Genomic DNA, 26842 nt, shown 5'->3' on the forward strand with positions numbered 1-26842 from the left:
TCCCGTGCTACCTGGAAAGCATATGGAAAGTGAAAGAGGAAGAGAAAACAAACATAGGATTTTCCTGATTATATTTTTTTCCCTATCTATGACTTATTGCAGCCAGGTTGGTATATTCTGACAGGAATTATCTGAAGAATGTCAGAGATGTCACAGCTCACTGGAACATCAGTGGTTCTTTTAGTTCTACACTGGGAACACTGTTCTAAATTCTGCATTAGCAAAGCTGGAGGCACCGCTGAGCTCCGGGGCAGGTACAAGGATTCCGTGTGTCCCTAAAAACAGGTGTTCTCCCACTGCCCCTGTTTGCTTCCTGCCATCATGATACTATGGGGTGACCTTATTGTGGCCTTCCAGTACCTAAAGAAAGTGGGGAGGAGCCTTGGACAAGGGTATGGAATGACAGGACAAGGGGTGATGTTTTAAACTAAAAGAGGGTTGATTGAGACTAGAGATAAGGAAGACATTTTCTACTGTGAGGACAGTGAGGCCCTGGCACAGGTTGCCCAGAGAAGCTGTGGCTGCCCCTGGATCCCTGGAAGTGTCCAAGGCCAGGCTGGAAGGGGCTCTGAGCAACCTGGGCTGGTGGAAGGTGTCCCTGCCCATGGCAGAGGGTGGGACTGGATGAGCTTTAAGGTCCCTCCCAAACCCAAACAATTCTGTGATTCTGTGAACACAATGAATCCTGCAGAAACGCAGGATAAATAGGGATATGCAGATCGTGTTAAATTCCTGCCAGTCACTGCAGGTCCAGGGACAGGAGGAACAGTATAGTTTTCCCACTGGGATTTGTTGACTCTGGATTTATTGCCCAGGCTCAGAGGGCAGGGAGGCACCACCTGGTTCTATGGTGTAATGGTCAGCACTCTGGACTTTGAATCCAGCGATCCGAGTTCAAATCTCGGTAGAACCTGTCGGCATTATCCCGATTTTTCCCTGTTCCATGGGGTCACGTTGCAGCAGGGATGGAACTGCCCGGGAGGGAACTCAATGCCAAAGGCTTTCCTTGACCTGATCCTTTATCATGCTGCTCCCACTTTTCTTCACTGGGATGAACAGCTGTACATTGGACAAAAAGGGCAGGACCTTAAATAATTGTTATAACATTTTAATTGGATGTTCCATTATATTTCACTGATGTTTTACACAAAGTCTTTTTTTGGGGGGAGGAAAAAAAGGCATTTACACTGTGGAAAACTTGCCTTTCAGTAGGTAAATGTGCTGAATTTGGACATTGTTCTTCAGCTGCACCCAAGTACTCGCTTGGAAAAGGGGGGCAGGAATGCCGTGGGTTTAGAGCAGGGATGATGTCACAGGTGGAACTCTGCACAGTTTAAATGGGTATTCCCAGTGCTTTGCTGACACACACCCTCAGTGTTTGCTTTTCAGTTCCAGGGTTGCTCAGGACACCAGAACACCATCTCCCCTCCTGCAAACCTCTCCTCACTAGTCACTGGTTTACACAGCAACAGGAACATCCCTGCTCTGTGCCAGCAGCTCCTCTTCCTCTGGCCAGGTAACCCTTCCATACTGTCCCTTGAAAAGAAACCACAGGACACCTTCAGATCAACTTATTATTTAGTGGAAGTTCAGGTCCCAGCTGCTCAAGGGAACATATGGAAATGTTTGCTCAGTTTGTTACATTTTCACCCAACCCATCGATGAAAAATCCCTTGTCTGTGTCAGGGCTAATTTTCATCCTTCCCTCAGCTGTTTGTTGGATCAGGCCACACACAAATAAGGATTTTATTGTTCCTTGTGCACCAGTGTTTTAATTAACTCTCTACAGTAACTTCAGTGTAATTAGTCAGCCCTCACAGACTGGTTTCATCCTTCTCCCCAGGCACCAGAGCTTTATAGCCATAGAGGCTTGTCTGCCTTGCAGTGATTCAGTATATTAATTTACAATTCTAGAGAGCAGATTACTGTTTCCCACAACAATCTGGCAACTTTCTCCTTCCATTTATGAGAGTTGGAGGTGTAGCTGTGACCCAGAACTCACCCAAACAGCTGAGGCACTACTGGTGCCACAGACATGCTCAGCACTCCAGACAAGTGTGAAACCAGGTGTACTGAGACTTTTTTATGGGATGAGATGGAATCAGTGCAGAATTGAGCATCAGGATTTATTCAGGCCATGCTCCATTTGAAAACAAAGCACTGAAATTTGGGTAACAGAACACTGTCCAAATGCAGCCCAGCTGAGACTGCTGCACATGGATATATCCTTGACTGTCAGGGAAGCACAGCCCCTGTGACTGAGCACAGGGCACACACTCCTGGGGCTGAGGGAAACCTCCTGCTCAAGGCAAAGGGACCTCACAACACACTGGAACAGCCTCAGAGTACAGAACTACAACCCAGGCATCCAGCACTTGATGTGCTCAAGTCAAGAACACCCAAGACAATTCCCAAATTAATTCAGCATTTCCAGTTCCCTTCCCAGAATCCCTCCAGTTCAGAATTTTCTAAAAAGCCTCTAGAGACAAGGCTGTCTCAGCAGAACATTTGAGGGAGAGGTGAAGCACTATGGCTGTGGCCACACCAGGAGCTTTTCCCTTTGCTGAAAAGGCAATAGCAATGGAAATTATTGGCTGCCAAAAATTAATCAGGGAATTAAATAGTGCTGTATTTTCAGAAGTGTGGCTGGAACATGTGTTGTCAACAGTAACACTTTCCAACTACAGGTTTAAAAGCCAGAATCAAACCTTAGGCAAGTGTTTCACTATATATGAAGCTGTAATGAGGTTTTCTGATACCTCAAGTTTCAATGAAAGCAGGTGGAGGGGGAAAGAAAAAAAAATTTCTTTCCTTTTCAACTGGCACTTTAAAGAAAAGGGCTTATGTTTTACTCCAAAAAGTCTTATAAAAGAAAAGCTAACCAAAATAAAAGACAAGTCTCAGTTACTTAGGTCACTAATGATAATACAGACATTCCATATAGCCTCTACAAGCTCAGTTAGATGTCCTCCTTGTCTTTAAGAAGAATTCTGCAGCAGCCAAATAATCAACAGCTCTTCACACTGTGACCTCAAGGGGTTAAAACACTGGAGCAGGTGGAAGAAATGGAGGATTCAACTGAAATAGTTTATTTCATACACTGAGCCACAGATTTCCTGGGAGCAGGGCACAGATTTCCTTCCCCCACTGACCAGCCCAATCCTGGGGGTCCCCCACTGGCCCAGGGAGTGAGGCCCTTCAGTGCAACAGCCAAACACAGAGGCCAAAGTGCCACCCACCCCTGAGGGGGATTTGTCACCTTGCACAAACAGTCCAGGGGTCTCCTTTCAGAACAAGGCAGCTCTTGTGTCATTTAGTGAAGATTTCACACTTTTTCATACCACTTCACCCAGTATATGCACATAAAAAAATAAGCACACTGTACAAAGAGCAGAAGCCATATAATTTAAACATGCATCCAGCTACAAACCATATATACAGAGAAACAGGCCTATACAAACAGAACAGGACACCTTAGTACATGATAATTCCATTGGAGCTTCTGGAGGAAATCGTGGCAGATAAAGAAAATCAGACTGAAGGAGGTGGATGTTGCTTCTAAAAGAAATCTGTTCCCAAATGTCATGCAACACCCCATCTTTCCCTAGCAGACATTTGTCACAGTTCCAGCTACACACACAGGTCTTCCCACGACTTCTGGCCTCCCTTCCTGTACAGAGGTAGATTTCTGGTGATGTTCTGATATTGCACCACGTAAGTACCACGGTTTTATTACAAGGGACAACTGGGGCTAATTCATGGGGATAATCTCATGGTGTGCATTCAGTAGTGCACTAATCAAATTCATCTGCACTTGAAAGAAAACATCCCTCCAAGTGCAATGGTTTCTTGTTTAGGTGGAGGCTGCAATTATTAACAGCTTCACATTAAGAGAACTATTTCTTGTCATCAGGGTGACACTTGAGTGTCCCTCTCCTTTTCAGCCAATGCCAGGACTTGCACTGCCTTCCCTGCTGCTTTATCCCATCCACTGGGTTCAGGTGAAATGTGGATTTCAAACACACACAGGTTGTTGCAGGATTAGACCTTCCTCACACAAGCTCTTGTAATATTGAATGTACAAGAAGATTAATTCAAACTGCATGAAATGATTAAAAAAGCCCATCCACCCTTTCAGGCTGGACAAGGAAAGGTGGAACTTTGCTAGTTTCAAACAGCCATTAATGGTGAACAGATTGGATGTTACCAGGAAAATCTGAGGAAGTCTGGCAGGAGTTTAATTTTCTTTTGTCCATCACATTCTTGAACAACCCTCTGACAACTCAGGACACTGCAGACAAGCTTGCATGCCAAGAGCACTTTACAGTGTCTGTTAAATGAAACCTCTACAGCATACTTAGAAAAATAAGTGCACCAAAATTCATGATGCTGATGTATCTTAACTCTGATGAGTTCACAAGCATTGCTCAGGACTTTTTTCTCAGAGGCACCCCAGGAAGTTATTTTTTGCAGAAGTCTGTCAACATGGGAGACAAATGAAAGAACAATCTGGGCATGTTTCACTCTCAGAGAGAAGCCAAAGCAGCACCAGTCCTCCTGACTGCAAGCTTTGAAGAAAACTTAAAGTAAGTTCTCTTTTTTTACCAACCAACCAACCTATTTGGAGCTATTTTAAATGAACCAGTCAGCATTAGCTTCCCAGGTTCAGTTTCTGTGAAGCATCCTGTGACATGACATCAGGAAGGAATGGTGGCTAGTTTGGAACTGAGTACTTTTTGCTGAATTACAGATACAAGGCATATAGAAATTCATTACCTCTCTTCATATACTCACTTGTCCTTTTAAAGGGCTTTTTCCTTAGCCAGGTAAGTAAATCCCAAGTTACTTCACACCAACTGCAACAATACTGAAATTCCTGTGGACTGTTCTCCTGTGATGACAGGGATTGCACACCTAGGAGTAAAATCATCTCACCCTCTTGGAGGAGCCCATGCTGTGAAGTGAATGGAATGCTTCACTCCAGGGAGTAACTTCTTCAGGAATTACACTCCCCAAGGGCTTCTGGACCTTGCGAGATCACGTTTTTGAATGAAGAAATCCATGAAACGACACACAGTAAAAGTTAAATGACAGTGGCAGGAACCAGAGCTTTTGGAGACTTCTGTGGTTTTGCAAAGCAATGGTTCTTCCCCAGGAACAGTCCCCAGCTGGGCAGTGCCTCACTCACCCTGGCTGGTGCTCCGTGGTTGCATAGAGGGTCCCCGTGGTGACCCCAGAGCTCAGCACAGCTCTGCCCTGTCATCTGTTACCACTTGATGTCCAAACTGCTCGTGCTCTGATTCACTGCACTGTATGTGGTGTGCAAAGTCTCCTGGGCCTTCTTGGAGTCCATGCCCTCCAGCCAGTCCTGGTACACCTTCTGGACGTGCAGGTTGGTTTCTGGCAGCCGGACGGGAATGGCAGCGTACACCTCCTCCATCTGGGCAAGCAGGGCTCTGTCTGGCTTGCCATCCTCAGTCTGGGCCTGGCCTTTGCCATTTAGGCACCCTTAGGGGAAAAAAAAAGGAACAAAAAAGCTGCAAGGGTGATGAGGTTTGATATGAGGAGAAATTTTAACTCAAAATTCGTTTTTCACACTTGGCTTTACATAAACTGCCCCCAGTGCTGTTACAATTTGTATTTACCTAAAGTGACTCTGATATCAGCATCATCTTAATGGAAATGAGGTTTCCATATCAACAGTCTTTCCCTGCCTTCTCTGTGGTTTTATGATCCTAATTATCTCTTCTTGTCCTTGACAACGACCATTTCAGGGGATTTCCTCTGAGGTTTGGAAGTGCCGGCACTGACTGATAGGTCAGAAGAGAGCCAGAAACACTGGGGCTAATTTTGGAAAACCCAATCAATTCCTGAGCCAACCCACAACCTGTAACTGGTGTTCTGGACCCTTCATTAAATAATGAGATTTTAGATTATTAAGAAGGGAATTAGGAAGGAATGAAGTGCTTGCCTTAGGGCAGCTTTCCTTTGAGGTTCAAGACGTGCACAGAGCGTTTGGGGATCCACAGTTATTCTTACCTCCTGGGCAGGCAAGGACTTCTACAAAATGGTACAAAAACTTTCCTTTTTTCAACTTCAGGACCATGTTTTGGATATTTCTAAAGCCATAAGCTGCTGCAAAGCGCAGCACTGTCTCCCCATCCTTTTCAAGGGTAACTTCTTGGAAGTCCTTGTTCCTGTCAAAACACACAGAGAACATTTTAACCCCCTGTGTTCCCAGAGAAACAATCCAACTGTGTCAGTTTGTATTCAGATGCTCTACAGAGAACAGAACAAGTGTAACAGGAAGATCAAGGTGAACTCTTCCAGTTTCTAAACTGTGTTAAGCAGAAATTGGGGTGTAACTCAGAATAGAATTATACTTAATTTTTTAAGTGTGGTTAAGCTATCAATTAAATGAATGCTGTGACAGACTTAGAGGTTTGTAACATGTAACTGCCTATCAGCCAAAGGGCAGTAACTGCATTCACTGCAGCACCAACTTAACCAGGGGAGGTTCAGACTGGACTTCAGCAACCCTTTCCTAACCAAAAGGGTGGTCAGACCCTGGAACAGAATCCCCCAGAGAGGTGGTTAATTCTGGTCAGCCCACATTCCTCAGACAGTTGCACTGGATGATCATTGTAGGTCCCTTGCAACTGAAAATATTCTATTCCAACTAGCCAGTCCTACATAACAAGGGTACAAAACTCTTGACTTACTTTAATGCTTTGTAGGTGATTTCCTTGACATCCATGCCAAAAAGCTCCTTTGCAGCATGTTTAAAAATGTGCTCCAGGTAACCATCAGACCTCTTCCCATCGTGCCTTACTACATCTCCCTCCTTTATGTCAGCAAACCTTAGAAAACAACAGAAAGGAAGATCAACTCTGAAATTCCATTCCTTCCCTTCAGTCAAGCAGTATGTTTTTCCCTTTCTCTATCTCCCCCACCAAAAATTGTTTTGTAGCACTAAGAACACATTAACATTTTTATTACGGCTTAAATAATGTTAACTGGTCAGGACAGCAGCAAGACTGTGGAAAAAAAAATAAAATATATATAAAATAAAGGCTGTAGGGCTTTCCATGTTCAAGCAACAGTAATTCATAAGAATGCACATTCAGCACAGCCTAAATATTTGGTTAACAGCCATTCACTGCTCAGGAGACATTTTTTGGAAAATATTTAAATAAAATTATTTAAATAGTAGGTTTTTGCCTGTGAGAATATAAAGTTACAAGTCTTTGCTGACAGACAATTCTCCTGCTCCAGGAGCTGTTTGTCACAGTCTATAACAGTGTGTCAACAGAACACTGAACTGGTACAGCTGCAACCAGGTTAGAACAGTGTACCTTGAAACAAGTGCTGTGCTCTAGCTCAGGGAAGGCAGTGAGAGCTCCTGTCCAAGGCCATGGCCTTCTCCTGGAGCTTCACCTCTGCCCCAGTTGGGAGCAGCTCTGCTGAGCCCACGTGGCTGCAGGAGGGGCTGTGCTGGGGATCCCAAAGCTGCAGCTCTGGGGGCTCCTGTTCCCTTCTGGCAGAGGAGGAATCCACGTGGGGTGTGGGAATGCCTCTTCCAGGAGGAGACACTGGTCTGCTCAGCAGACAGACAGAAGATGTGCTTTGCTCTTCCATGTAACAGCCCCTCTGGGTCTCGTTCCCTTCTCCCAGAACACCCAGAGTGCCCCTCCCTGGCACTGGCAGCTCCTGCCTGAGCTGATCCCAGCACAGAGCTCGGCCACAGAGCCCAGGTGAGAGTCACCACAGCAAACACCTCACTAACAAAGTTATTACACTTAATAAGTACTTTTTTTAATAAGTACTAAATCACTGAAAAGCTCAAATATGTCTATCCCCTCCATGCCACACCAGTGCAGCTACTGAAGATCTACTGCAGCTTATGGTTGGTTTTTTGGGGTTGTTTTCTTTTTTTAACAACCTCAGGTGATTTTGTTTCATGGTGTTTCACCCAGCTTTTGCCAAATGCTGTTTGCTGGAGCTACACAAGTGAGTTAAGAACTCAAACACAAGTTACTTTATCCATGGAACTTTTTAACACCAAGCACTTCATCACAAATTGCTGCTGTGCTGGGACTTATTTTAAGAAGAGTCCAAGTTATTTAAATTTCTCCGCAAGATCTATTTTTAAGACCCCAGAAGAGCAAAAATTTATGTCATCAGGTCTCTCAGCTTGAATCAGTATTATCAGATTAATCCTTTGAAAAGCTAACATTATCTTCCAACAGAAATTGAGGTCATTTGGTCTGTTCAGCCTGGGGAAGAGGAGATTGAGGGGAGACTCATTGGGGTCTGCAGCTCCTACAAGGGGCAGGGGAGGGGCAACATCCATCTCTGCTCCCTCTGACCAGTGACAGGAGCCAGGGAATGGCTGGGGCTGTGTCAGGGAAGGGTTGGGTGGATCTCAGCAAAAGGTTCTTCCCCCAGAGGGTGGTTGGGCACTGACCAGGCTCCCCAGGGCAGTGGGCACAGCACCAAGGCTGCCAGAGCTCAAGGACAGAGCTGTCAGGGACAGGGTGGGATTGCTGGGGTGTCCTGGGCAGGGCCAGGGGTTGGACTTGATCCCTTCCAACTAGTGGGTCCCTTCCAACTCAGGAGATTCTGTAGTTCTATAAACTGAGCTAATAAAGCAGGTATATTCTGAATAACAGCTTGTTCTTTCATTGGACAGGCTGATACAGAATTAAGTGACTGTCTCTATGTGATTATGCCTGCAAGAGCTTTATTCGTGGAATTCTCATTGTGTGACAGTTCCTGGTAGAAGCAATCACAGGAGCTGCACCACAAACACAGCTCTGAACATGTTCCCACTGCACCACTCCAGTTCCTCCACTCTAGACAAGATCCAAGCAGGATATTAACTGGAACTGAAAAGGATTTTTCCAAACTTACAGAGCTTTCTATTTTCTGCAAGAAAGCATGTTTACTGCTCCACTACCACCCCTTTGGAAAGATACCAAGGAACATCTGTCACACTTGAACAAAGATCAGGGAGAGCAGCCTCTGTAACTAAGCCTGAGAATTACCCACCAGGCACAGTGCTCCCTGAGCCAGGCATATGGGGTGTAAACAAAACCTCTTCAGTGCTTTGTGTGCTTCTCACCCACAGCACAGTTCAGACTGAGCTAATCTTGAAAAACTAACTGCTGTCCTCAGTATAAAAACCAGTTAATTACCATTTCCTGAAAGGGTGCTGCTTCTAGCAGTTCTCCATGAACATATTGGGGAAGTGGAAATTTCCTGGGAAGGAGAGGGGAGCACAGAGCAGATGGTCAAGCCCACGACTGTGTCCCTGCAGCTTTGTGTGAGGCATCTCAGCCTGCTGGGCTTCACTCAAGATCAAGCACAGGAGAGCTCTGAACAGGGTCAACACCCCCAGACAGTCACATTTACCAGCAAGGCATGAGCTCAGCACAGTCAAATCTAATATTACTGCGTTAAAATAAAAATAAGGAGCTACACAAATCTTCAAAAGTCATGAATTTTAAAGGAGTTACTATATAGCATATAATCTGAGGTAATGACCCTTTTGTATTTAGACAGCATATACAGTTTTATATTACCTGTTTCATATTACTTTTATATATAGCAATGAACATCTAAGACAACACTTCTGTGGTTTTGGCCACCACATAAAGGATGAAGCTGTGGGATACTCAGGCTTTGATGCAGGTTTTTTTCTTTAAAAAGAAAAAACATTCTCCTGAGCAGTTTTACATTGATGCTGAATGTGCTTCAAGGTGTCATTTATGATCAAAATAAGGAAACAGTCCACAACAAAGCTACTTACAAACTATCTACAGCTACTTCAGGCACATCTTTCATAGACACATTTTTCTGTTCCATTATTTGGACAATTTCACCTGTAGGAAAACATGAGACATTTTACTTTCAACACAAAGCACAGCCCCCACGCTGTGCCTGTTTTAGAGATCAGTGTCCCAACACCTGCTCAGTCACATTCTCCAGCTCTTCCCAGAGTCAGTTCCCTCCAATAACTTGAGAAGCCTGACACTTCCAGCCCCAAAGAAAAGGGCCTTCAAGCTTGCCCAAACTTGGCTTAAATCCTAAGCCTTCATGGTAGGGCAAATTTGGAAGATGTCTCTACACTGCAGGATGTGTAGTTTGGGCATTAAGGCTAAAGACATGAATTTGGAGTGTTAAAAATAATCCCCGTGGAGATTAAATAATGACCACAGACAAGCCAGATAATCATTTTAAATATAGATTTGCATAACTTTTACCTTCCTCGAGAGGCTGACAGAAAGAAATACCTGATATGTCAGATGAATAGCAACTTAGAAGGAAAGTATCCCCTTCACAGTCCCACAAAAACAGACGTACTTATTTTTAAGCAGAGAAAAGCCAAGTCTGACATGAAGGCTATGCTAAAACTGGTGATTCACTTATATATTTATAGATGGTAAGTTTAAAGATTTCACCTGATGTCAGGACACAATCAACTTCTGATGAATTATACAAGGCAGTGTAGAAATCTTCCCGCAAGGCTTCCAGCTTTTTGTCATAACAAGGTGCCACAACTACATGGAAAATTTTATCAGGAGACAAGTTCTGTGGAACACAGAAGGGAGCACAAGTGAACTCCTTGAAGAGCAAAAGACAGCTTGAAGGATGACAAGGACAGAAATAGTGTCACAAACCCCGTGCAGGCAATACCAGGAATCAGCCCCTACTCGTTACATTTAGAGGCTGCCACACACAGATAATGATTTGCCAGAAGTCACAAAGCATCAGCAACAGACTTCCAAAGTCTGTCTTCTGGCTGGAACTCCTACTTATACCTTCACACCACGTTTTCTGTAGCTTTTGATTGCCTTAGAAAATGAATACAGTTCAGGAGTTCTGGTTTCCAGCTGTCACTCATTTATGTCTCTCTATTTCTGTATCCATGTGCAGACAGCAACAATTTCCTACAGACTGTGGCTGCAGTTCCATGTAAGTGTGATATGTAAAGAACAGCAGCTTTTTCAACGTACAAACTTGAGAGGATACAAAGATTTTTTTCCAGGATACAGTGCTTTTATTGATCCCAGATAACAGGGCAATTTCCATGTGTCTCTCCTCTGCTCCTATTTTGGCTGTGCTGTAGAACAGCACAAGAAACCCTTTAGCTGCCATGGGTTTAATTTTATCCTTAAATATCTAAAGCCATGTTGCCCTGAGAGTGCAAGGACTGCACTGCATGAACTGAGGTTCTTTGCACATTCTTCCCATCTTGGCACTTGTGTAGCAGCAGAGCACTATTTATTTTACAAGGGCAAATAATAACTAACATCTGCATTTCAGTATTAAAACCCACTAGCTCAACTCTTCTGTTTAGAAGAGTATAATGGTAAAAATAAATGGGAGTTATTTACCTGCTGCCTGGCAAAGTAGCCCTTCACTAGGGAGCCCATGATCTGCTGGGGAGACTTTGCAGTGCAAATGTGAGAGGTCACCAGGTTGGTGAGCACCCTTTCAGCATATCGGATCCAACCTGGAGAGACAGGAAAGCACAGTCAGAGGGAGAAGTGGCCCAGAAGCACAACTCACAGAACAGCTCCTAAAAATTCTGACCCCTTCACAGCAGGTAGGACATTTCTGTGCAGGGTGAGGGGAAATGGAGGAAAATTCAAGGCTCTGTTAATAATGCTTTAATCGATAATTCACTGTGTCATTAACTCTAGACCTAGAAGGCTCTGTGAACTTCATGCCCTGTTACACCCTTCCTAGTGCACAGATTTAACAAAGCAGAAAGAACAGGACCCCAACTAACAAAGAGTAACTTGACCTTCTAGACCTCAGCCCTCGGATCACCTCATACTACAACAAATGCACTGTTTGGCTGCTTAACTGGAACCTGCTGTTTCCTGAGATTCAATATCCATCCCCCAGCTCGCCCCCCTGGAACAGAGGAGTCACATGAAAGCATTATCACAAGATGCACATGGATTAAGCCTGGAAAAAATGGCTTCTTTTACTATTGCTGGAGTAGCCACCCCTCAGGAACCCCCACACACTCAACCACACACACAGGAATGAACTGAAATCTCTGTGCAACATTCTGTCCTTAGTTACTCAAGAACCCCCTCCCTCTCACCAGACTCCTTCACTCAGCATGTCAGCTCAGGCAAGCTGTGGATATTCACACCACTCCCAATATCCAGAGCTGTTGTATTATTCCCCACCTTCCAAAACAGAACTGGCAAATCAAGGTATTTAGGGTGTGCAATTCTTTCTTAGGCTCTTACTGGAAATCACAGCCCAGAATCTTTCACAGCAAAGGTTTGGTGCTTTTTTCATCTACATGACACCTAAACTGTGCAGGAGGTTTAGGCCCAGCCTTCCAGGGAAGTGTGTTGCTTTTGGTGCTAAGAAATAGTGAGAAATATCACACTTTAGTCTTTTATCTTCAAGCAAATTAGTGTTTACATAAGAGAAAAACTGCTGTGCAGTACATGCTGCCCAGGAAGGGTAAAACTTGTACCTTAATTTTTAATCTTGGAATTACCACTTATGTAAAAAAACACTTGGTAATGTTTAAGTCAGAACAGCAGCACAAAACTGGGATCCAAGTGGTGTTCAGCTGTTTGCCTCTCTATGGCAGAGTAGTTTTCCCAGTGTTATAAAATTTTACTGATGAAAATGAGAATGTGAAAGTATTAGAAAAACCCGAGGATCCTCCAGCTGTTTAAATATTCCCAATTCTTGCTGAAGTACAGACAGTGGTCTCCATGGAAAATCTCAAAGACACACACCATCTTCAACAACCATTCATTTCTGCTGTAGGGAAAGCTGAGGACCAGATTTCCATGTCAGGACTGTGCTGAATTGCCAGACTCTGAACAGAAGGTTTGCCTCATGTCCACCTTCAACTGTACCTGCAACAAAGGACTTAATTCCTTGGTGTTTGGTAAAAGGCTGTATTACATTCTGCAGCATAGGTACATCCTGCTGCTCAAATGGCCTCAGTCTCAAGTGCTGTCCAAAGAGAACAACTGCTTCAAACCAAAGAAGGACAGTTTAAAAACCACTCTGCCTTGTACTTGCCATTACTCACCCCAGCACTCCTGCTATGAATTCTTAAAACTGGAATGTTTCAGCTATTGTAGTCATGAGCTGTAAGGACATTTCACTGCATCCCAAGATATTTCTGACAGGTATTGCCCAAAGTAATTTCTGAAGTTGTTTCTGTCCTTGCAGCAGATGGAACAAGTGTCTCAGAGTTGCAGCTCCTGACGCCCATCAGTCCCTGGCTGACTGACAGGCAGCCTTGGTGAGGGGCACAGGCATTGCTCTGCCCTGCACACACACACAGTGCTCATCCCTGCTCATCCCAGGGCTCAGTTCCAGAGCCCCAGGCACAGGAAGCCTCAGATACCCCATTCTTCCATCAGGGTGCACCTGCACCCACCCAGACCTACCCCCTCCACAAATTCATTCGGATTCTCAGCCATTTGCTGGCTTGTGCTGGCATCAAAGAGCAAGAAACCCCTACCAGTCAATGCATAATTTCTTGCAGAAGTACTTCAGAACACATATTTTTAGTGGTTATTGTGAGAAGGTCACAAAGATAGATGCCATAAATGTATCTGTACATCTTTAGGAAGGGCAAGAAAACTAAGAAAACTTTTGCTCCTGTAAAACCCCGTTCCTGAAAAAGGCAATTAGTTGACTGGGACAAAAGCATCTGAATCCTCAGTAGTTATGTTCTTCCTACTGCTGCTGCAAATCCCAACCCCTTGGCTTTTCTGGGAGCACACAGAGGCTGGCAATGCATTAAAAACTGGCTGTTTCCAAAACGTGCTGCATGTTGCTGACCAGCCTGGTACACTGAGGAACACAAGTGATTACCTGTACTATCAGCAGTTACACTGTTGGACTTTAAACAAGAAACAAACCCATCAGCTCACTTTCTCCTTTGGGAGCAGCAGGAGGTGAACAATTAAGAGAGGGACACTAATCCACCTTTTTTATCAGGTTCTGGGCCCTCTGGGCTCTGCTCTTTGCTCATGGCAGATGTTCCACACCAGGCTGCTGCACAGGGTGATAGGGCTGAGCAGGGTCCCAGCCCGAGATAAACAAGAGCAAAAAGCAGTTCTACTTGAGTTCACATTGACCTTCTGTCTACTGAAATATATAAAAAACATCTTGTGATAAACACAGCAAACAGCATTTCTGGGACAAATTTATGTAATCTGAGGGTAGAGAGGGGAAGGAGAATAAGGAACAGAAAATGCCCTCAGACAATTAAGGTCAGTACACATGATGAACTTTAAAGATGACTAATCATGATTTTTGCTTTCTCTAAGTGCTGTCAGAGAAACACACCATGTTTTCAAAATGGGTTTACAGTGATATTCAGTTTCCCAGAAAAGGAAAGCACCCATACTCTGCTGACATCTGTACAGAGGGCTGACACCACAAGCTGCACTGAAACCAGAAACTATTTTGTGTGGGCCACACAAGGACAAGAAAAGTGCTCCATTAATTATTTTAAAATATTTCCAGTAAGAGCAGCAGATAACTGAGCTCTGTTTCTAGATGAAGAAAATCAAAATTCTCAGAAGTTCTAAAAGAAATCCTCAGGTCCTGAATTTTACAGAAACCATGCACAACCTAATTAATGGGGGGTGTTTCAACTTCACAGGTTTCACATGAAAAAAAAGCAATATATAGTGTGCCTGCACCTGAAGATAAGAGGTTACACTAAGATAACAGTAAGATGAAAAGAAAACACTTTTCCTCCTAGTATATATATGTAGTACCTAAAGCATAACCCAGATACTTCAACCACAGAACACACAGAGTATTAAATTATTAAATATAATTCAAACAGTAGTATTTAAACTTTAAATCAATGACAACAGCAGATTCTGGGCATTACCAACTGCACCTCTCACTCACTCTCTCATCACTAACATTTCTTTAACCACTGCAAGCCACTTGAGTTATTTCAGAGTTAGCAAGAAATATTTTGGTATTTTTATCAGCCTTCTGAAAAGGAAAACCATTAATTTTAGGGGAGAGTTGAGGGGGATGTTAGGCAAAGGAGTTACTTCTACCTCTTTTTTGATACTTCTTTTTTAGGAAGGTGACTTTTAGACAGAAATGGTGGTGTGCTAACAAAAGGAAAAAATAAGCAGTGACTGAATGTTCTGCATCTATTCAGTTGGGATAAGTGCAGGTTCTGTTCATACAGAACACGTTCTCAGGTGCAAAATTCCCCAAGTAAAATATTTAGTGAGTCAAGGCTGTGACATTTCATGTGAGAATTACTTTCTGAGTGTCAGACATGACCATCTCACAGTCATTACAAGGAATGTCACCTGCTACTTTCCCCCCAGGCTTAAGTGGCAAGTTCAAAACTTGGCTTAGGATAAGAGAGGTTGTGGTTTAATCCTGTCAAAGTTCCTTAAAGGTTCTTTTCAATAAGGAAATGCCCCATTAAACTGTGTGGTCTGAACACACAAGCAGCAGCCACTAACTTCTCCATTCCAGTTCTGATTCTCAATTCCAGGCACTGAGGATGACCAGTGACACTGGGAACAAGTACTGTGTGCTTGGTATCCCTCAGAAGTAAACCAAAAATGCTCTAAGTTGTGTAAAGCTCCCAAATGAAGCCACTCTTTCCTAAGTTCCTTGGTAGTTGCAGTGAGACCAGGCTGAAGGGCAGGAAGGATGGAGAAATCAGTTCTCACCAGGGCAGGCAGAGGCAAACATTGGTAAGGCATGTTCCTCCTGGTTCCTCCGTTGGTACCGCTGCACAAATTCCCTCTGGCTCTCCAGGATACTGAAATCTGCAGCTATAGTGGTGTCAAATACATAATGCACCCCTGGGGAAGCAAGCAGAAAGGAACAGGGAATGGTGCATCTCTCAAAGTTCCAGGCCTATGGAAAATCTTGGAGGATCAATGAGTACATTCTTTCCCCGCTCCAAATTTTTAGAAAATAAATGAAAGCCATACACTGAAAAACTTATCTTCTATGTCATGAATTTAAAAGGACCACCAGCTTGCTAATGCTGCAAGCAACACTTCAAATAGTTCTCTGCCTCCTTCAGAGGAGTTTGCCATTCACCATCTATTGCTTTTGGTTTAACTGAGGGGGATTTTGTGACTCCAGGGTGACTCACAGTGACTCTTGTAAAGGAGTGTTCTTTTCAAGACATGCTGAAGTCACATATCATTATCCACAAAAAAAATACATCCAGTTATATCTCCCATTGCTGAATTTGTCTGCAGAGGTACAGGAGCATATCACCAACACTGCAGAGACCTGCTGTCTGCTTATTTAGCAACACACTCCCTATAAGCCTACGTAACACTGAGCACATCCCCACACTGATAATGAACATGTTCTGAGAAAACTGGGCCCCACCACAACTTAGCAGTGCTGTTAGATGAAGAAAATATACTGGGTACAAAGATGCATCATAAAAACTAAGAAAAATGAATATGTATATATATGGAAACACTCTATAGGTTTATTACTGTCCTTTTTTTCTTTCTTCTCTCAAGTAAATGAAAAAAAAAAATTCCAAACTTATATACAGCATAATGAAGAAAGGAAATACAGCTTTAACATAAAATAGGCAGATACAACAGTTCTTGCATGTAATTTCAAATTACAGGGAAAAAACAGAACTGAGAGTCTTGTGGAGATTTAATGTGTCAAAAGGACTCGAAGGAATTTAGGGTAAGAATTCCCTCCTCCCTCAAGTTACAAAATACAGGGAAATCTTAGTGAAGGTCATGAGCAAATCCTCCCTCATTTCTTGGTAGTGGAGGCTTTGGAGCCAGCTCTACAATGTCCTTCTATTCCATGACCTTTACTGGGAACAGGGAATGTCTCCAATCCATGTGTGACACTGCTCTGTGTCACTGGTGCCCCGCTGGAACATCACAGAGTGAGGAGTTCAAACTCTGAACTAAGTTGTGCAATGGCACCTTCTGACTGCACAACAAAATATCACAGCATAGAGTCCCAGGATGGTTTGGGTTGGAAGAGACCTTAAAGATCATCAGTCCCACCCCCTGCCATGGGCAGGGACACCTTCAACTAGCCCAGGTTGCTCCAAGCCCCTTCCAACCTGGCCTTGGACACTTCCAGGGATGGGGCAGCCACAGCTTCTCTGGGAACCTGTGCCAGGGCCTCCCCACCCTCATTTCCTCCTAGTATCTAATCTAAATCTCCCCTCTTTCACTCCATGGTCAAAAGCCCCTCTCTAGCTCTCTTTAGCCCCTTCAGGTACTGGAAGGCTGCAAAAAACCTAAAACAATTCCCCCTTTCTGCTCCACCACCATAACAACCCCAAACTTACCAAGACTTTTGAGGAAACCACAGAGTCTCTTGGCTGCTTCATTCACAGAGAGGTTGAATTTAGCAGCAAAATAAGGCAATGACTGAGGGCATATAGACACTGCCAACACTTTGTGTTTTGAGGTATCACATTTCTGGTAAAAAAAGAAAAAAAAGATATGTCATTACAAGAGGGTAAGGCTCCTTGCTTTCCCTGCCTTTTCCTCTCCTGGAGTTATTCCTTAGTGCCTTATGCTCCAGTGGGCCATATCATTACAAGCTCTGTGAAACAACCATCAAGTTGGGGCAGGACAGGGTGTTCCTCTGATTCTGTTAGTGTTTAATCATCTGTAGATGTTGCTTTTATATAATCCATCTGTCTTCTAGGAATTCTTTGGTTGGTCTTCACATGGCATAAGGAAAGTTAAGAGGCATTCAGCACCCATGATGTTCTAGCAATATGAAAGATTCTACCAAATATGCAAAAAGTTTTATGTTTAAATATTAAGTAAACTGATGTTTACAGAAGCAGGTGTATTTGAAGCTGTAAATCCAACCCAGCAAATTACAGATCTGATTCTTTGTTAAGGCTCCTGTGTCTTTATCACTTAAGTTGCTGAGGGAAAGTGGCAAGATGGGACCCTCAACAAACCAGGGTTTGTAGGCACTGAGGAACCCTTTGAAAATACTCTGGGGTGTGTGGAACTGTACAGCTCTGATGGTTGTGGCATTTAGGTGAAGACAAATCTTGTGTTTTAGCAGGGTCATTTTCCACACCAGCGGAACCTTGGACTGTGCCACAGACAAGTTTCACCCTGCAAAAGTCAGAGACCACAGTCTGTACTTCCATGCTGTGTACTGACCTCTCAAGGACAGCTCACAACTCAGAGCTCACAGCTGAGCCTCTGGCTCACCATCCTCCTTTGGACCCTTGAAGTTTGATAAAGGTAAATGGCTGCCTCCCTATTGTACAATTCAGGCTCTCTTAATGTGACCCAAAAGATTATTTTTCCCCCCTTTTCTTCATTTTTCTCACGTATGACATCATCATACTGTATGGAGAATTAAACTCCTAAGAAAATTTAAGTACTGTGTAGTGAATCCTCTTAATTATGACACTTATATACAAATCAAGAAAAAGCTTCAATTCTGGTAGCTTTGGCACACCAAGTAAGGACACAGAAGTCTGGGGCAGAACTAAAATAATTAATTCAGTATCAAGTCCTAAAAATCTGAGCACAGTACTTAGCAACTAGCTTCCAGAAAAAAAAAAAAGTCAGCAGAAAATAAGACAGCAATAGAACACTTCTAAGTTTTGCTAAGAATTTGGACAAAAAATTCTGTTCCAAATATAGTCAGGTCATACATATATTAAAGACAATTCTACTTTCAATAAGATGTCTTCCTAACTTTATGTTATGTGGATACAGTGGCACCAACCCCACCCAGAACAGTCCTAGTAATAAAGGTAGGAATATCTATAAATATTGAACTACAAGACTAATTTGTTAGTACAGTAATGAGGGAGTTACATTTCCAATAAATTTTCCTTCTGCAGGTGCAGTAACTTCCTTCCAGCATTTAGGTTAAATGCTGTGACCTCACATCTCTAGTGCAAAATGATTTTAAGTACTTTATCATTCATCTTGCTTCAAGTTTTCACTTCCTCTTTGGAAAAAAACATATATTGACAAATCTTCACATTATCTGCCTTGGGAAACCAAGCTGCTTAGTCATTCTGTAACTGCCTCCTCCTCACAGAAAACTGTGTTATTGTTTGGGTCACTTTACCTTATTAAGGTTGAGAACACGAAAGAACTCCTTCTGATTCTGTTGGAAAACTCTGGCTCCTTCTTCTGATGTCATACAACTGTCACAAGCTAAGCAGTCGCTAAGGAGTATTTTAGCATTAGCCAATGTATCAAACTCATTTTTCTAGGGGGGGAAAAAAAAGTAAACCAGTATTTAATAACAATCAAATGATTTTCAAGACCTCTGCAATGAGCCAGCTGAAGGGCAAACATGCTCTCACTGGTTTAAAAGAAGACAACCCATGACATTTGTGTAACATTCAAGGGAACTTACAGGTAATCAAAATAATTTGTTCCATCCCTTCCATGACTCTGCTCTTGCTATTACCGTGAAACTGCAACATGTTTAAGTGCAAACAGAGATCTAAATTTAGCCCCTAATCCACGTTCTAGTAACTTCATTTGCACTGCACTGCAGAGCTGACAGTCCCCATCAACTCACCAAGACACCGAGAAAACTTTTACCTGAACTATCAAACCTCTTTAAGCAGATGCCCCTCTAACAGCAAGATGGCTTGGGCTTTGTACCACGAGGTAAAACAGAACAGAGTCCTACCACTGCACTGAACATATACTGTGAGATCAAGAGCATCATACATCTGCTATGACAACCATTGGCAGCTCACCAAGAAGAAAGAAACTTAGATATAAAGACATTTTGTGCCCTTTTACTATCAAAACTCCTCTCGAGTTCTGTGTCTGTTTTAAAGATTTTTGACACTCAAAATGGGCTTTTATTTCACCTTTTGAAAAGATTTTTCATTCTCTACAAGAGCTCAAAATTGCTTACAACTGCTTGTTGATTATTGTTATGTTTAGGACTTGAAAGTTGTCTCCTTATAACCTCCCTTGGGGTAGCAACAACAAAAGAATACAAATAGAGCATATTACAGTTTGCAGAAGGAGCATTACCTCTTCAAAGCCATCGTCTGAACTCAATGCATCAACAGATGTGCTTTGTGTATCATCATTTTTCTGTTTTTTACTGCATTCCTGAAACAAAACAGAAAACGCAGGGATCATGCCAAGCCCATTCACCGTTCTGTGAGCACACCTTCGCAGAACTGTCTGTACCATTAACCACTAATGGTACGTTACTTTACAGCGTTCTGGCAGCGTTCCTTCTGCCCCTTCACACGCAGGGCCTTGTGTTCCAAGTGCAATTGCTGCGATGGAACCATCCGTGGTCCATCAGTTCTGGAGTTCTGGGCGGTCCGTGAGCGCCGGGGGCTGCCCGGGGAGGCCGAGGGGGAGCGGAGCGGCTCCTGCCGCAGCCGGGGGCTCCCGGGAGGTGCCGGCGCGGGGAGGACGCGGAGCGCGGTGACCTTGGGGCCGGCGGTCAGCGCCGCTCGGCCTCCCGGGGTAACCCCGCTCCCGGGAGTCCCGCCGGCTGCGTCCCCCACCCCAGGGACTGCGTCCCCCTCCCCAGCCGAGGGGTTCGGGCAGGACCGGGCCGCCGCACTCACCTTTTTGGTGCAGTTCTCGCACTTCATTTGCGGCGCGGCCGGCACAGCCCGGCGCTGTCGCGGGTGCGGCGCGGTCCTGGCGGCCGGGGCTGCGGGACAGGAGAGAGCGAGGCGGGGGGTGAGACCCGCACGAGCAGCGCCAATCCAGCCCGACTCCCCGTCCGGCCCGGCCCGGCCCCGCCGCCCTTTGTTGCCGCGCCCGCCCCGCCGGGCGGTCCCGGGGCGGCCCCGCCGCTCACGTGCCCCGCAATGCCCCGCAATGCCCCCGCCCGCAGTGACCCCGCGAACGCCGCCGGCCCCCGCGCATGGGCGGTGCGGGGGCACCGAGCGGCCCCGGGCAGGCGAGGGGCCGACACCGCTCGCCGACCCCCCGGGGAAGGTGCCCCTCAGGCGGCACGGGGAGCGGGACCCCCCCACCGCACCCCGGCCCTTCAGAGCCCCCCGCGCCGGGCTGGCGACGGAGCGGGCGGGCACGACCCGCAGCTCGCCAGCTCCACGGGGAAAAAAGCAACAACCACCGAATACCCTCAAAAAGCCCCAGCGCAGCCCACCGGGCAGTCCCGGGCGCGGGGCCGGTGCCGTACCTGCCGCCGGGGCTGTGCCTGTGGCCGCAGAGCGGGCGGGGCGGCCCCGCCTCCGCCACCGCCTCCCCCGGCCCGGCCCCGGCCGCGCCCGCCGGGCTCATTGCGGACCTGCGCCGCCGCACGTACGCGAGGGAACCGCGTCCCCGGCCCGATCCACATCCACATCCCAGTCCCGACCCCCGCCTCCTGTGCTGCCCGGCGGTGCCCGAGGTTCCGCTGCTTTCCCGACACGTCCCCGCATATTTTTTACAACGCGCTCCTCAGTTCTATCACACAAAGGGTTATTTCCGCCCCCCCCCCCCGATTTCTGTTTTCTCATTTTAATTCTAAAATGAAACGACACCCTGCGAGTTGCTAAATACGGCCCCATCACCATTTTATTTAACCGGGGTGCTGCGGTCTCGCGTTTCCGTAACAAAACACAAGTAACCGCGATGCTGTTCCCGGGCAGCAATTGCACACCCTCATGTCCAGCGTTATTAAACGGGCACATCAGCCTCCCACGGCCTCAGAGGCCCCAAGATATTAATTAAGGTGCTTGTGATTTCTTGTCTTTCTAAGCCTCGGGTCGCGGTCCTTTGACAGAAAGGTTCAATCCACATTTTGCTGCTCCTTTAGCCCCCGTGAACACGCACACCACACGCCTACAGCTGCGCAGGGAAGTTTGTCTAGTGTAAAATGACATTTTAGAAATCAAACCGCAGAACTTCCAACGAACGGGCAATTTCCTGCCTGAACCGCAACTTTCCTTTCCCCAGTGCCCCCGGGAAATCCCCTCCTGTTACAGGGAACTCTGAGGCGTTAATCCACACACAGGTTTTGAACACAAGGGCTGGAGACAGGCACGGCCACAGAGGTTTGTCACCAAGGACACAGCTCTAACTACTTCTTTCATTTCAAGGATACTAAAGACAACCTCAGACAAGAATGTAAAAATAATGTGGGCTTTTCTTCTTTAATTTACAGACTACAGGCGAGTTGTCATTGAGGTCAAAGAAATCAAGAATTCCTTACCTTTACCATAATGAAAGCAAACAGAAACTATCTTACTGCCCATTTAAAGAAAAATAAGCTGCTGGTTATTTACATATACCCTGGAAAAAATCACTAAATCCTGGCTTGAGGTAAAAACTGTAATAGCTTTGGTAATAATTTTCTGTGTCTGTCCTCTTCATTGAAAACACTCTCACATTTCACATTAGCATGTTAACCCAAGCTTTTTAAAAGCACCACAACCATTCCAGAGCAATCCCTATTCGACCTAAGAATTTGCATTTCCTTGCAATTCCATGCTGGAATGCAGCATTATTTGACATCATCTTTCCTGTTCCTTTGAATGAGTATTTTCATACTAAAAAGCTGTGCAAACCTCCCAGCTTATTCCACCTGGACACAACAGCCACAGTTGCATTGACCATCATGGAAATAGCAGAGAAAAAAGTTCTAAATTAGGAATGTGTTGCTAAAATCCTTCTGTTTCACATGTTAATGATTATGCTTTTATTCATTATCCAAAATTGATATTGTGATTCTTCAAAAGACATGTCAGTTTTGGATGTTTCTGTAACTGTGCAGGTCATATTTAAAGTATTTTTTATTTCACAGAATCATGGAATAGTTTGGGTTGGAAGGGACTTTTGAAGGTCATCTTGTTCCACCCCCTGCCATGGGCAGGGACACCTTCCACTAGACCAGGTTACTCCAAGCCCTGTCCAACCTGGCTTTGGACACTTCCAGGGATGGGGATCTACAACCTCTCTGGGCAACCAAGTTACTCATCTGTTACAGGACTGGTTGTGCTTCTGCACATCATCAAAGGGCAGTAGATTAAATTTTCCCCCATATTTCTTCATATTCACAATGAAAACCAGAGAACTGCATGAAAATTGAAACATTTGCAGAAATATTAAAGACATCTTTGGTACAAACCTTAAGTATTCCTATTTCATCCTCTAGCTTAAGAATACCTGGACTGAATTATTTTCAATTTAAGGATTCAAACAAAAAGAGCAAAAACTTATACAAACTGAAGAGTGTGCAAAGAGTCTCTGTTTCAGTGCTCAGTATAAGACCATACTTATCTAATTATTATCTATTATCTAATAATTATTATCTAATTATTAGATAATTAAATATCCCATATATTTTATTGCCAAGAGCACCCTCTGCTTTCCATTAACTATGGATGCCATTTTCCCACAGGACACCAGATCCACGACCCACCATCACACCAGGCCTGACAACCTCAGACAAGAGAGCACCATCCTGCTTTGAGGTGCCCTGGGGAGGTAACAGTTACCACCTTTGCAAAGCTACTTCCCAAAAACCTCACCACCTAAAAGCTTTCCTATGTCAACAGTAGGGTAGCACTTAAAGGCATTACTTGCTTTTAGGGCCACTCTTGATGTATTTGGCCTCCATCCCTCCATGTAACATTTATCTCTGCGCCTGAAACATTTACACTCTGAATAAAATGGAGAAATAAGCATTTCTCTGTGAAAACAAATTGTTGCAAGCAACTGAAGAAACTGTTACAGGCTGAACATCAGTTCTGCAAGGCACTGCCAGCTGTAAATGCCTCCTCACCTCAGTGACTGCACAGGCCACCCCACAGCACTCAGAATTGGGCAATAAATCTTGGCTGCAGCTGGTATTTCATGTATTCCATGAAATCAGTGCTCTGCAGGCTGCACACACACTGTTCCCACAGAGGTCAGGGGACACCAGGCAGAGCTCACTCCTTGGGATGAGCTCATTTCTACCGGGACTCGCAGCCAATTCCGTCCAGCCACAAAACAACCCTGGGCTGGGGGTGCTTCCAACCAACTGTTGAGGATCAGGCACTCTGGGAATTTCTCCTGGCATGCTTATGGGATCACATGCTTATTGCACAGCTGAATTTCTAAGTTTAAGACCTTGGAAGAGGAAGAAAAAAAAAAAAAAGAAGTGTAAGGAGCTAGAAAGGAATATTTAGGAGAATGGTCTGAAATTAGGAAAAAGGACCAGAAATACAGTAGTGTCAAACTAATGCAAAATAAAGGCCAGTTCTGTTATATCTGCACATTCTTGGGTTTAGATCGGTGAATTAACAGTTACAAGTGTATTTACTCTACAAATTGCATTTCTATGCTTCCAGAGAATCTATTTTTATATTATCGAGCAAGAAGTCTACAAACAGTCAACTACATATTCCTGAATGTTTATTTTGGCAAATAGTTTTTGTTTCTGCAGCAACACGTTTTGGAATTCATGCTATTCTTTAAGTCCAAGATCAGGCTTTTAAAATGTGTTTTGTCTCCCTTTTTTTATTTGGTAGGCACAACACCACTCACCTCTTTCAAAATGCTTGTGTAAAACCCCCCACATTTTAGAAAAAATGCTGTAAGAATCATTAACAGATAGCAGAAGCTTCCAAGGATCTTTGCCATATTCCAGTTTTGAGTGTGTGTGTGGCATTTCCCATGGCTGAAATAATTTCTCTCTAACTTCATAATTAAATTAAGTCATATCAAGTTATCTGCCCATGGCCTTTGCAGAACTGGAGAAGTGCAGAACTGCAATATTTTTGCAGCTAGTAACAAGATTAAAACAAAGTGATATGTTGTGTGGTTTATGCTGAGTGCAGGGGACAGATGAATTTCTTACTTATTTCACTTTGCTCTAGAGACAAGAAGTCTTTTGTCTTGTGTCACTCAAAATGGCTTAATATTTGGTTTCCAGAGAAACCAGCTGCTCACAAAAACTGATTGACAACTGATTAGACATAAATTTCTTCCCAGAAGACTCAGTCAGCTGCTTGTTTGGGTTGAGGACACGTGATACTTATTACTTCCTATTTTTCATCCAAATCCAGCAGCTGGCACCTCGTGACTCACAGGGAGGCCAATTCATTCCTGCAGTTCCTCAGTGCCTTTTCCCATTAACAGAATTACACAAAAATTGCAGATCAGTTGGTATCAGATGTCATCCAGGAAGGACATTCCTGTGCAACGGAGAGAGGACTAAATATCGTTCATAGGTGAAGTTATACATTGATTTACATGACGGGAATTTAAGAAGTTAAACTAAACTACAGATGTGTGCACTTCACCCCTCCTGCCTGACATGGATTGAACAGGAACAGCTTTTTCCATATGAATGATATTTAACTGAAACACAAAGGATTTTCCAAATCTAGCCTACTTGTCCTCGACAGGAAAGTCACTCAGCCAGAAATGAGCCAGAAACTTTCCTCTCCAAACAACAGATTTTCAAACCCAACATTTAGCTGATACACAGTTCACTAAGGGAATGACATCAGTGTTGAACTGTAAGATTATCACTGATATTTCTGCTTTGCAAATCCCCCTGAGTTTTTGAACAATGACATGAATTTTTTGAGGATTCTGTTTACAATTATAAAAGCTATACAAAAACACCTTGCATTCAATTCTTATAACCATCATAGCTATCAAAGCTGAAAGCTAAGGCTTAAAAATACCAAGTATTACTAAACTTGGAATAAACCAACATATTGGCAACAGATACAATTTACTAGTGGGAAAAAAAAAACAACAGCAGGAGCAAAACCCTTCACAAGTATCAAGAGTTACATTTTGAAGACTGGGAAACTTAAAGCAGTCAGTTCAATGGGAATCCAGGTCCCATTGTGGGACTTCTCTGAGGAGACACTGAGACAACTTTGTGACACTGAGAAATCACTACAAACCTCACCCTCCTGCAGCCTCCTGCCCATACACAGAGATAAGAAGCATTACCAGGTGTAGAAGCAGTACAAGAATGACAAGGAGCTACTGGAGAGGGTCCAGGAGAGGCCACAGAGATGATGAGGGGTCTGGAGCATCTCTCTGAGGAGAGACTGTGGGAGCTGGGCCTGGTAAGTCTGGAGAAGACCAAGAAAGATCTCATTAATGCATATAAATATATCCAAGGGTTGCCAAGAGGATGGTGCCAGACTCTTTTCAGTGGTGTGCAGTTACAGAACAAGGAGCAATGGCCATAAACTAAGACGCAAGAAGTTCCACCTCAATACAAGGACAACCTCTTTCCATGGAGGTGGCAGAGCACTGGAACAGCTGCCCAGGGAGGGCGTGGAGTCTCCCTCTCTGGAGACATTCCAAGCCCACCTGGACATGTTCCTGTGTCACCTGCTCCAGGTGACCCTGCCTGGGCAGGGGGTTGGACTGGGTGATCCCCAGGGGTCCCTTCCAACCCTGACTATTCTGTGATTCTGTGATGGCTGCAGCACAGTGCAAGCACTCTGTGACAGTGGTGCCCCAAGTGCTGCCATGGGGAGCCCAGAGGTGCCCCGACCTCCACAGGGACACCCCGAGCAGGAGGACAGCCCGCAGGGGCTCCTCGCCCTCCCTGACCGCCTCACGCGCGGGGCCGTGTCCACCTCACCCAGCGCGGGTCTATCAAACTGTGCCCAGTAAGGCTCTCCCGCACACCCAGCCTCACCCTACAGCACTGCACTCCTCTCATCCGCCAACGCACGAGCTTTCCCCTCGTTTTTAGCACCGCTAAGGTAATATAACCACGGAAACACCGACACTCTTACTTCGGCCGCAACCGCGGGCACAGGCGCCATGTTGAGTACTGGCAGCGCGCCGCCATCTTGGCGCTGCCCTCGCCCTGCCGGGAGGGGCGGTTCGCGTGC

The 26842-nt window shown here is 44.8% G+C and overlaps 1 protein-coding gene, 2 long non-coding RNA genes and 1 other non-coding gene across 5 annotated transcripts; 2 read left to right on the plus strand and 2 right to left on the minus strand.

The window, feature by feature from the left end:
• The first annotated feature begins 262 nt into the window (after positions 1-262).
• LOC135424472 (uncharacterized) lies at positions 263-23671 on the plus strand. The gene is made up of 3 exons (XR_010435239.1): positions 263-1516; positions 22150-22307; positions 23386-23671. It is a non-coding gene; the product is annotated as an uncharacterized LOC135424472 (long non-coding RNA).
• TRNAQ-UUG (transfer RNA glutamine (anticodon UUG)) lies at positions 842-913 on the plus strand. Its single transcript has one exon. It is a non-coding gene; the product is annotated as a tRNA-Gln (tRNA).
• Positions 3071-21243, minus strand: NARF (nuclear prelamin A recognition factor). Its single transcript, XM_064675694.1, has 12 exons — positions 21184-21243; positions 20600-20688; positions 20046-20126; positions 19114-19257; positions 17345-17477; positions 15723-15857; positions 11400-11518; positions 10464-10593; positions 9812-9884; positions 6723-6860; positions 6040-6197; positions 3071-5508 (listed from the first exon to the last, which is right to left on the minus strand). The coding sequence occupies exons 2-12, from the start codon at positions 20624-20626 to the stop codon at positions 5267-5269; spliced, it is 1380 nt and encodes a 459-aa protein (XP_064531764.1). The 5' UTR covers positions 20627-20688; positions 21184-21243; the 3' UTR covers positions 3071-5266.
• On the minus strand, positions 21539-26815 carry LOC135424469 (uncharacterized). Of its 2 annotated transcripts, XR_010435236.1 has the most exons (4): positions 26644-26813; positions 25047-26065; positions 23770-24098; positions 21539-23058 (listed from the first exon to the last, which is right to left on the minus strand). It is a non-coding gene; the product is annotated as an uncharacterized LOC135424469 (long non-coding RNA). The 2 variants fall into 2 exon arrangements; XR_010435235.1 differs by having other exon boundaries at positions 21539-24098; positions 26644-26815.
• Between the last annotated feature and the right edge of the window lie 27 nt (positions 26816-26842).

This window comes from Pseudopipra pipra, chromosome 19 (assembly GCF_036250125.1).
Source record: "Pseudopipra pipra isolate bDixPip1 chromosome 19, bDixPip1.hap1, whole genome shotgun sequence".
In the NCBI taxonomy this organism is placed as follows: Eukaryota; Metazoa; Chordata; class Aves; order Passeriformes; family Pipridae; genus Pseudopipra; species Pseudopipra pipra.

Excerpts from the sequence above, each read along its gene's own strand:
- NARF (XM_064675694.1), bottom strand. The coding sequence starts at position 20,626 with ATGAAGTGCGAGAACTGCACCAAAAAG. Across the intron at positions 19,258-20,045 it reads CAGACGATGGCTTTGAAGAG|AAAAATGAGTTTGATACATT; the intron begins GTAATGCTCCTT and ends TTCCCCCCCTAG. Across the intron at positions 10,594-11,399 it reads GCTACTTTGCCAGGCAGCAG|AACTTGTCTCCTGATAAAAT; the intron begins GTAAATAACTCC and ends TGTGTTCCACAG.